The 12,186-nt window shown below is 37.4% G+C and overlaps 1 protein-coding gene across 1 annotated transcript; it reads right to left on the bottom strand.

Annotated features, from left to right (window-relative positions):
* Positions 1-6,263: 6,263 nt before the first annotated feature.
* On the bottom strand, positions 6,264-9,408 carry LOC139401340 (GTPase IMAP family member 9-like). Its single transcript, XM_071145658.1, has 2 exons — positions 9,334-9,408; positions 6,264-9,048 (listed from the first exon to the last, which is right to left on the bottom strand). Exons 1-2 carry the CDS (start codon positions 9,338-9,340, stop codon positions 8,156-8,158), a joined length of 900 nt encoding a protein of 299 aa, XP_071001759.1. The 5' UTR covers positions 9,341-9,408; the 3' UTR covers positions 6,264-8,155.
* Between the last annotated feature and the right edge of the window lie 2,778 nt (positions 9,409-12,186).

The raw sequence follows: 12,186 nt of genomic DNA, 5'->3' as shown, positions 1-12,186 counted from the left end.
GAACATGGAATTCTGATTAGTTACGGGCAAATGAATACACAGGCCAAATTTGCATGCTGTTTTCCTTCTCACTATAATCTATTAGAGGCCATTTACTTTATGCCCCATGCTACACACAGCCTAAATTATAGGCACTGAACCATTTACAGGACATGAATAAAAGTAGCATATAGGACCCAACCCTATCACAGAGTGAATAAATGTAGAGCGTTTGTAGACTTTAAGAAATAACTATTAAGTGACAGTTTCATCAGTAGGTGCTTAAATAAAGTCATATCACAGATGACAGTGCCAACCACATTTATGACAAGACACAATGAATTGTAATCACCAAAGTGTGTTAAAGTGTGTTTGTCAAAATAATATCTGAAAATGGCAGTTGTTGAACGTAATACTTCTATTTGCAATAGCAATTTATGATATATGCAGTTGTGGAATATTACATGTACCAACACTACATGTAGGACGGACATAAGACATTCCCACATACAGTAAACACATACAAAGAGGCATTTTTCAGCTATAATTTTTACCACTCAGAATCCAGAATGGATATGACAATGTGGCAGCACAGGATGTAATACACTCTTACAACAATCTACTTTTTGATCTCCTTCACTTCTTATCTGGTAAACTGCTACTGTGTGTCAAGAAAAGAGCCCCAATTAAGGGTTAGTGTACTCCAGTAAAAGAAAGGTCTGGTTTAGATTAAACACTATTGCCCTGTGTCCCCGTTCAGAGGGGCATGAGAGACTAGTCAGTGGTAGAATTGATTTGGCACTGTATTGGCCCAAACACCCACAGACCCACAAGGTTGAGGTTACTCATGGACAGTAATTAGTGATATGTTTGGTTGTTGTTGCATTGATGCATTGTGTCTTCTAACTGTCCAAGAATAGGATCCAAAGTGTTAGGAAATATAAATTCCCATAAATACAAAGGAGGATGTCTCTCCTCATACCTCTGGCACTTTAGTCAGACTGCCAGACTGTGCACCACAGAGCCAATCAGGAGAGAATACATACAGGTCAACAATGCCAACTGAAAGTCAAGGGGTGTGTCTTTGCCTTTTGGATGACTCTCTCTTTACAGAAAGCCGCTGTGGTTCAAGTCAAGAGCTACCCTTCCCCTTTCAGTCTGCTCTGCACATGTCTGAATGTGACAGAGCCAGCAGCCAAGAGAATTTTCACAGTATGTCATAAAAAAATATTACACTTATGAATGTATGAATTTAAAATGTTAATATGTATTAGATCCAGTACAATGGAATAACTAAGACCTGAATTTGAATGCAGCGTGTTCCGATTCCTCCTTCTCTTTCTGTCCAGCAGGGTCAACCAAAAACACTTGGCCTGATGGTTCATGCAGATACTGGGGAAGCAATATAGAAATGTATTGACCCCTTAAACGATTGTACTATTAAATGACCCATATCACAACCCTCATACCCCTTCACAAAAATGGACCTAAATCAATTTTGGATAAAGGACTTACAATGTTGTCTTTACAATAAGGGCTGTGAAAGGCAGACTGGACTCTTGAGACAAAGAGCTGGGTGCCAAATGCAAAACATTACAAATCAAGAGAAGCGTCTGACATGGAAACACAAACAATACTCCCTTATGACAAAAGAGTATAAACGGTAAGTAATCAATGGAGTAATGAAGTCCAGGTCAGTGTTGCCAACTACTTTTCAGGGTAAGTTGCTAGAGGCAGGTTGATTTGTTGCTAAAAGTTGCTTAATGACATTGTGATGTCATTGCGTGATAACGTAAAACTGCGTCATTATGTGGAATACACAATAAAGTTACTCACATTGACTGGCCATCTCTGAAAAAAATATGATTTGACATTTGTTCAGGTATGGACTCCCACTCTTTTCTGTACTTCTGGCTGTACAATTTTGATTGAGACATGTTGATTGATGTTGTAAATTCTGTTCAAGATCAAACATTCATGACCAACTATAATCATTGGGTTTGGCTCGTCGAACCCGTACTACTGCTGCTGTTGTCAGCCAACAATGACTTGTAATTTGCTGAAATTGCTGTTGGCCGGCTGCTGCCAGTGCACTTTTGCATCTAGGCACGTGTGTTGTGACTGAGTGTGTGACCGAGAAAATCGTTTTGTGTCATTTAGAGGCAAAGTGCATGCATTTTAGCATTTTAGTCACTTTTCAAAAGTTGCTAAAAGTTCAAAATACATTTTTAAAAGTAGCTAAATTTGTTGCTAGGTGCTGTTTGAAAAGAAGTTGCCAGGATAGTCTGAAAAGTTGCTAAATCTAGCAACAAAATTGCTAAGTTGTCATCACTGGTCCAGGTGTGACTGATGATGAGACACAGGTGTGCGTAATGACGGTTGCCAGGTGTGCGTAAAGATGGGTTGCCAGGACCAGTGGTTAGTAGACCAGCGATGTTGAGCGCCGGAACGGGTCAGCGGGAGTAGATGTGACAGGTGACACCAACAACAGACAACATTTGAGCACGTTACTGTTGCACATTAACCTTTAATAGTTCAAAGACATGAAAGACTAAATGCATAATACTTGATTACAAATATGAAAACAACTGGTTTGAATAAGTATATACAGTCCTTTGAATACTGTATGATGAACATATTTTACTACAGAAAACAAATGTTCAGAAATACACTATTATAAATTCTTATACAGTAGATGTGTATATACTGAACAAAATGATGAATGCAACATGTCCAGTGTTGGTTCCATGAGCTGAAATAAAACATCCCAGACATTTTCCATAAGCACAAAAATCGTATTTTTCTCAAATGTAGTGCACACATTTGTTTACATCCCTGTTAGTGAGCATTTCTGTTTTGCCAATATAATCCATCCACCGAACAGGTCACAGATGCACCTTGTGCTGGGGACAATAAAGGCCACTAAAATATGGAATTTTGTCAAACAACACAATGCCACAGATGTCTCAAGTTTTGAGGAGGGTGCAATTGGCATGCTGACTGCAGGAATGTCCACCAGAGCTGTTGCCAGAGAATTGAATGTACATTTTTGGGATCTTTTATTTCAGCTCATTAAACATGGGATCAGCACTTTACATGTTGCATTTGTATTTTTGTTACGTGTAATTATGAAATGAATATGAACTATTTGTGTTTCATCATTCATAATGCTCCCGATAAGAGGTTTAACATTCTGGACCCCAAAGTGAGCCATACCCAGGTTGGCCTTTATGGTCGTCACTGAGAGTCACAAGCAAAACCTATGTTCATGCTGTTAGTAGTAATGCTAAAGGACATTTCTGAACATCCTGTCGTGTAAATGGTGAGAGGAGATAAGAGTTAATGTCTACTGCTCTTTGACTGCCCTCCAGTGTTACCAGGTAGTATGTCTCTCAAGGTCTTTTTCCATCAAGGCCAACTTTCACCCTCTGTCTGTGCTTCAAGAATACCTTTCAAGTTTTTTCATGGTTTAATTTCAAGGTCTAGTGGCTGGAATAATATGATTCATCCTGTTAATTTGCCACGGTAAATGTCCATGGTCAGTTTTAATGACACTTGCATTCTACAGTCTACAATATAGAAAACTTAAAATACATGTAGAAGTCAGTGGAGAGCGGCAGTCATAGTCAGCTGTTACAGACCATATAAAACATTAGTTGACTATCAGCTGTACGGTTCTGTCTCTCATTGTAAGTACAGTTGTTATTTAAGAGAGAGTTGGCTATTGCAGATATAAGCCTATGGACTGTTTAAAGAGAGTGACATCATCAGTGTGCATCCTGTGATTTTATCAATGTCATTGGAAACAATTTCTTCCTCTATTTTTATGACAAAACAGAACCATTTTCACATATGTTGATGTTGGGTTGGTGCTGGAGAGGAATATGACGTTGAAAATTTTTGCAATTTCCCTTTGTCACAGTCATTTTTTTCTGTGGTAAAATAACAAAGACGTAAGACTCTATTTTACTTCTGTGACATGGTGAGCTTGGACCCAGGCGCAGAGAAGTGACCAGACTAGGAATCAGTGATTAAGAATCAACATAATACTTTACTGAGAAACAGTAAACAAAGGATCACAGTAACACTGGGGAAAAAAACTATTCCAGCTTCTGCAAACACCAACAGAAAACACACCTCACTTAACATGGAATCATAATGAGTAAATAGGACACACTAGAGTGTCGTTGTCACCAGGACGGTCTCTGCCGCCCTCTGGTGACAGGTGGAACCATGACAACATCATTACAATGCATTAAATGGATTATGAACTGCCTATACTATGCCAGTCCCTCAGTAATGGCACAGTCCATGAAATTGTTATTGTACACATAAGAACATTTACAGATGACTGAACCTTTCAAACAACATGCACCATGTAAAATCAGTCTTCAGAGGGAACGACCTTGTTAAATTTCTCAATGATTCTATTCTGCTTACTACTTGAACAACCTTGATAATCATATCACGGTGGTTCTTACTACTACACCCACTATTGCTGGAAAAAAATCATGTTTTTTTTAAAAGATGTTTGCATATTGCAAACGGCTGTCTTACAAAGCCTGCAGAAAACAACTTGTTTGCTTAAATATTTATGTTGACTAAACTTTGATGAATAAACCATTGTAAATGTGTATAAATGTTGCTTTACTTCTTTCATATCAATTGTTTAAAATTGTAATGCTATTGTGCTTACAAACACGTACAAATAATTAAATACACATTTGTTAATAATATGTACACTATTTTACAGTAATATTTTCTTCCTTAAAGTTATTGTTATTGACAGCAGCATACCACCCTGCCTCCCACTGCTGGCTTGCTTCTAAAGCTAAGCAGGGTTGGTCCTGGTTGGTCCCTGGATGGGAGACCAGATGCTGCTGGAAGTGGTGTTGGAGGGCCAGTAGGATTCACTCTTTCCTCTGGTCTAAAAAATATCCCAATACCCCAGGGCAGCGATTGGGGAACCTGCTCTGTGTAGGGTGCCGTCTTTCGGATGGGACATTAAACGGGTGTCCTGACTCTCTGAGGTCATTAAAGCTCCCATGGCACTTATCCTAAGAGTAGGGGTGTTAACCCTGGTCTCCTGGCTAAATTCCCAAGCTGTCCCTCATACCATCATGGTCACCTAATCATCCCCAGCTTACAACAGTCTCATTCATCCCCCTCCTCTCCCCTGTAACTATTCCCCTGGTTGTTGCTGTAAATGACAATGTGTTCTCAGATAAAAAAACTAACAATCAGTACTATGAAAGTACTTCATTTTGTATAGACTAGAATGTTTTTTTACAAGATGCCTTCCTGTTATTTTTTCATTGATTGTGAGTTAAATACTTGTCTTACTGTGTATTGGGTTTGCACAAAAAGGCATTTTGCACTGGAAATGATTAAAAGTATGGCGTAAAAAGTGTAAAAACTCAAATCAAGTGTAAAAAATGTGAATAAAAAAGACATTCATGTTTGATCAAAAAAAAATGTGAAAATGGAAAAGCAATGTTTTAAAGGCATCACGTAGCCTACATTTTATTCACCAGTGTCAGATTGTTCCAGAAAGGCAACAATGAAACCTTCAAACTATTAGTTATATGAAGACATACCAGGAGTGGTTAGCTACAGAGTACATTCATAATTCAGTCCTGTTTGGAGATGGAAGTCTGTTTTCAGTGTGTATCTGCTTTAGATGTACATTTTGAGTCGGAAGTTTACATACACTTAGGTTGGAGTCATTAAAACTTGTATTCCAGACGCACTGAGATACATCCACAGGTACACCTCCAATTGACTCAAATGATGTGTATTAGCCTATCAGAAGCTTCTAAAGCCATTACATCATTTTCTGGAATTTTCCAAGCTGTTGTTTGGCACAGTCAATTTAGTGTATGTAAACTTCTGACCCACTGGAATTGTGATACAGTGAAATAATCTGTCTGTAAACAATTGTTGGAAAAATGACTAGTGTCATGCACACAGTAGATGTCCTTCTACTATCTTGCCAAAACTATAGTTTGTTAACAAGAAATGTGCGTAGTGGTTGAAAAACGAGTTTTAATGACTCCAACCTAAGTGTATGTAAACTTCCGACTTCAACTGTATGTGTTATTTCATTGTTTTAATGTCTTCACTATTATTCCACATTGTAGAAATAGTAGAAATAAAGAAGAACCCTTGAATGAGTAGGTGTGTGCAACCTTTTGACTGGTACTGTACATGAATGAGTATGATCCCTGAGATGACTAATAAAAAAAAGTATGGACACAATTCAGAATAACACAACGCAACAATACTTTGGAGTAGAAAAAGATCTATGTTTATTTTGAATTGAATAAGAACATATGCCAACTTGCACAATACTCATAGTACATTGTATTCTGTTTAAATCCTTTGGTCATTTCAAACCGCATTTGTTAGATCCTGTTATTAATCAGTGGCAAACTAATCAAGACAAAAGCAAGTTGACTAATAGCCAATATGTCTACTAATAATTGATATTGAAAACATGTTAGTATAACAATTATCTGAGCAATTTGTTCAGAGTTCCTTGGATGATTATACCCACAACCCAATACTGTAACTTGTTACCTATATCTCCCCACACAATGCAGTATATTACACAGTGTATATATGTGTAACTGCAGTACTACTCTTAACATTCAGTAATGTGAATATAAGCAGGACAGGAGGACTCTAGTGACAGTGAGAAGACACTAGGTGGACACTGGCTGAACAACATACTATTTAAGACATGTCAGAATGTTAATCAGTTAAAGTTTGAGTGACAGCTAACCCAACAACATATACTGTTTTGTAACACACCATTTCTGTATGCTGCACTCTTGGTTTTATAAGGCTGATTGTTCCTGTTGAGGCTGACTGACTGGTTGTGTCTGAAATGACACTCTATTCCCTATATTTTGCACTACTTTTGAACAGAGCCAAATGGGAAGGTCCCTGCTGTTTGGAGACGCAATGGAGGTACAGTGTTTTTACTGGTATTTCCAGCAATATCCACCAGTGTTGCTGCAGGTAGGAAATGTTCTGCAATTGGAACACGCTGTCTCCAATCAACCAATCAATGTCTGGTTGTGTGTGTTTGACCAGGGGATCACCTGAGGCTATTATGTTCATGTTGATTAAGTTGGTCAGGATCTTGTTGCCTGTTTACAGCAATCCGTGGTTTATTGTTTTTTTGGTTGATTAAACAATTTTATCCAAAATGTGTGTGAACAGAAACAATATATTCTGATAATATGACATACGTAAGTGCAGCTTAATTCACATGATTTTACATTTCAACTTCCTGCCCGTTAACCGGCACCATTCCTACCTTTACGGGTGGTGAAAAAAACTTCTACTCAAAGCACAGAGATTTGAAGAAGACCATTAATACACAATATTCCCACCTCTTCTTCAGAAATGTTACTTCCCCTTTAGGTCTATCCTTCCTGTTATGCTGCCATCTCTTTGAGTGTGATTTAGAAGCCTAAGTCACATGATTTGATAGAAAATGGGTCTTTGCATTAGAACTCCCTGCCCTTTAGACACTTATGTGTTGACTTCAAAGTGTCAGTAATGCATCAAGTTTAAGTTCATGCAACATGAGGGGATAAATTGACTGTGGTGCATAGTGGATAATGAGGCGTTCTTTCAATTATGAGAACCATAGTTCTGTGAGGTCATAAGAACAACACAATACAGAATTATCACATGGATGATGTAATTAATGACATTATGTCCAAAAGGGAAATGCTTGATGGCTGAAATGTGTCCATTGTGAGTGTTAATAATACATCTAAGTAATACTTCATTAGTGAGTGTTAATAATACATATAAGTAATACTTCATTAGTGAGTGTTAACAATACATCTAAGTAATACTTCATTAGTGAGTGTTAATAATACATATAAGTAATACTTTATTAGTGAGTGCCTCCCATCTTTTGCAGGTGTCTGTTACTCCTAATAAAATCTACCTCAATACAACAACCTTTTCTTGTGATCAGTAAAACATAATAACAAAAACAGCTAAATATGTGTTCATCAACCCCCTGAGTATCATTTTTAATGTAGGCTACAATAACATATGTTGTGTTGACTCTGTGTATATAGAGGAAGCTTTCAATATCAAGTAATGAAGTCAAACAACTTGTAGAAGGTACAGCACTGTTATCTACGGACTCTCATTGAGTACTGCATGCTCCAGCTCCCACTGCAACTCCCATTGCTGCACCAACTGACATACCAACTGGGCCTCCAAATGTTCCCAAAGCCGCTCCGATTGTAGCACCTGTTCCCATTTTGCTAAATTTCTCAGCATTCTTTCTAGCTTTTCTTTCCTGTTTTATCCCCAGCTTCTCTACTTCTTCTCTTAGACACACTCCTTCAAACTTTGCCTTCAGTTCTTCCCTCTCTTTGTGTATCTTCTCTTCATTCTCTCTCAAGATCCTGTTCTTCTCTTCTTCAATCACTCTCTCAGCCTCCTGGAACATCTCAGTGGTGTAGTGGCTTCCTCCATTCATCTTCACCATCTTGTTTATCTTCTCAAGGAGCTCAGTGACCTGGGAGGGATTCTGATCTTTGTTTTTGAAGACATGATATCCCCCGTTACATTTGGTAATGAAACTTTCCAGTTTGGGATTTCCATGCAGGAAGTCTTCAATTGTTACATCATCAAGAAGGTCTCCATGTGTGAAGACAACCATGGTGTATTTCGATGCTTCATCACCAAATAATGTCTGGATCATCTTCACAATTTCCTGCTGCTCTTCAGTGAATCCTCCCAGCTTGAGAACAACCAGGAACACATGGGGACCAGGAGCGGAGAATAGCAGGCACTGTGAGATCTCTTTCAGTGCTTCCTCCTGTGTTAACTTGGTGTCAAACAAGCCTGGTGTGTCGATGACAGCTACATGTTGCCCTCCCACATTTCCTCTTTTCTTTTTACTTGAGGATGTCACAGAAAAAGAGGACATTTTGGATTCAAACGCTTTTCTCCCCAGGATGGCGTTTCCTGTTGCGCTCTTCCCAGAACCAATCTTTCCAACCAGAACAATCCGGACCTCTTTATTTTGTTCTGTTGGATAAGAAAGACATGTTGTTACTGTAGAAAGAAGTCTGATGTTCTTTCTGTTTGGTCATCATACAGAACAGCTACTGAATATGATCAGTCTCACATTACTTATTAAACATTGATGGTTTATAGAATATGAACTGTTAGCAAATTAACAAGGACATTATCTATAAATTAAGTTTCAAGCCTACATTCATTTTTAATCAAATGTATTAATAATGTAATAAAACATTATTTTGTGAAAACACATTAAACAAATAAACCGATTATTGTAGACTAAGTACTCACCAGTCATGTTTGGGTTTTGGAGTGCTGCCAATCTTTTCCAAGGAACAGTCTTTCCAACCAGAGAAATCAGGGTCTCTGTTGGATGAAAAATGAAATGTTGTTTCTGTAGAGAGAAGTGTGAAGTCTCTCATAGCTTCTTAGACTAATATTTTTTTGTCTATAAAATACAAACTCTAAGCAAATAAACAATGATGTTATCTACAGGTAACTGCCAAAATCAAGGAAACACCATTGACGGAACTGTCATTGTCCGTTCCTTGCCTACATACATAGTTTCTACATTTGGCCGAATATGGCAGTAGTCTTTCTGCCTTGGGTTGAGCATCAGTTGAAAAACTGAAATAGCACCAATATTGTGTGGGACACATACAAATAAGATAGTCTAAAGACTCTCAAGTTGGGGAGACAACCAACTTCCATGGAAGTTCTCTGACTTTCTCAGAAACCCTAACAACAAACTGGAGCTTTTCAAAATGTCTGTGGTTTCAAATGGCTCTCTGACATCAATGCTGGAATGAGAGCAGGAAGAGGCACACACAAGAGCGTGGTGTAAAGTACTTAATAAAAAATACTTTAAATTACTACTTAAGTAGTTTTTTGGGGTATCTGTACTTTACTATTTATATTTTTGATAACTTGTACTTTTAATTCACTAAATTTCTAAAGAAAATAATTTACTTTTTACTCCATGCATTTTCCCTGACACCCAAAAGTACTCGTTACAATTTGAATGATTAGCAGGACAGGAAAATGGTCTAATGCACACACTTATCAAGAGAACATCCCTGGTCATCACTACTGCCTCTGATCTGGAGGACTCACTAAATAGAGAACATCCCTGGTCATCCCTACTGTCATTTTTTATTAAGGTGTCTTTACTTTTACTCAAGTATGACAATTGGATACATTTTCCACCACTGTTCATCTAAGACGCCTTTCAAAAGGGTGCACAGACCATTAGATTTTCAACAGTGGATACAGACATCAATGTCCTCCTTGCTGTTTGCCTGCACTTGCTTATACTTAGAGCTAACTGTTAATGATATAAGAACAAACATTGTGAATTTACTGAACATTTTCTGAATTTACTGGATGTTTTCTCAGGTGAGCCAGATTCAGCCGCTTGCCAATTGAAAAAGTTGGCAGTTTACAGTCCATTGTTCGGATGGAATCATTTTGGACGAACGTTTGAAGGAAACCTACTTTTTCAAGTGATTTGTTTGACGATCAGATGAAAACAACATCATGACTGGTTGTGTTCATGCCACAATACGATGAAAACAATTTTAAACACATAGGAGGTCCCGTGGGAAAAAAACGTGCCAACCTATGGAAATCAAATGCCTGTCCAACTGATTAGTTCTAATGCCGGCCCTGCACTGCATTATGACACGTTTGTATCTGATTTATAACAGGTGTGTTATTCCCCTAGGCCTCGGACACTGGCACGAGGCAGTTTATTTGCCCCCGCCCTATAAAAAAAAATCTAATCATGAAATTTAAAAAATAATAATTAATTTTAAACAGTAACATGCCAAACATAAACAGAACAGCCAGAGGGATTCCACGAAGAAATAAGATAAATATATATATAATTACAGATATTACAGATATATAATTACAAATACAAACATGTAGCAAATTTTTTGGGGGGACATTTTGTTTTGTATACATTTTATTGACTCTAAATAGTTATCCAAATAAGTTTTTTTTTAAATAAGAAAAGGGCCTTTTTCTTCATAATTCTGTTTTGTGTTTGAAAAATTGTCCTAATAAAATAAAGAGATTTATGACATACTCACGTTCAATTGTGGAATCAGTGTAGTACAATAATATGTCTAACTTCAATGGTTGTATGCATTTTGTTGCCAAGAAATAGTTTTACATCAGTCCAGAACACTTCACTATATAAACAATGACAGAATAAGTGTTCAATCGATTCAGTTTCTAGTTCACAAAAATTGCATTCACTGGTAACATCAGGTATATATTTAGAAATCAAGCTATTACACGGATAGAATCTATGGATCATCTTAAAGGAGATCTCCTTTACTTTATTGGTCACCATAAATGTGTGTGCAGTGAGCCAAGCACGGCGCCAGTTTACATCAAATGATGAAGCCCAACAAAATATCGCAGAGGGAATAGACTTCCTGTAGAAAATATCCCTTAATAAACGATTGTTGAATTTCTTATCTAGTAAACCTATGCCATTCACCTTGATATCGCTTACAATATGAGATATTCCAAAATATGCATTATTCTGAAGTAAAGATTTTATCCCACTTTTATAAACATGTCATATTCCTTGCTTGAAACCTTAAAGTTGTATCTTTCCATAAATGATCTTCGCGTAAATAGATTCCCACTAATACTAATTGGCTGACAAGGACAATGTTTTTCGACAACCAGTTACGGTAAAATAGCATCTTGTTTCTATGTAATATCGACCCATTATTACATATAAAACATTTATGAGGTGAAAAGTTGTGTTTATACAACAAATCCCAGCACATTAAAGCCTGCTGGTGAAAAGCCGCCAATTTCACAGGAAGTTTACCCACAATATATGGACATTGTAGTAAAATATGAAGCCTTCCTAGCTTCTGAAAAACAAAATGAGGTATAATATTCCAGAAACTTTGAGGATTTTTTATGTACCTTTTAAGCCAGTTGATTTTTGATATCGGATTGAAGAGAGTGGAGTCTAAGACATTTAGACCGCCATCACAAACCCTGTTGGTGATAACATCTCTTATTATCTGATGTGGCTTGTTTTTCAATATGAAGTTGTACAATAGCCTATCTAAGGTACAGCAAGTGGATTTGGGAATGTCAATAGATGAAAAAAGA

This window comes from Oncorhynchus clarkii, unplaced genomic scaffold (assembly GCF_045791955.1).
Source record: "Oncorhynchus clarkii lewisi isolate Uvic-CL-2024 unplaced genomic scaffold, UVic_Ocla_1.0 unplaced_contig_5357_pilon_pilon, whole genome shotgun sequence".
In the NCBI taxonomy this organism is placed as follows: Eukaryota; Metazoa; Chordata; class Actinopteri; order Salmoniformes; family Salmonidae; genus Oncorhynchus; species Oncorhynchus clarkii.
The sequence above is the reverse complement of the archived record's forward strand: the minus strand, read 5'-3'. Positions and strand labels throughout refer to the sequence as shown.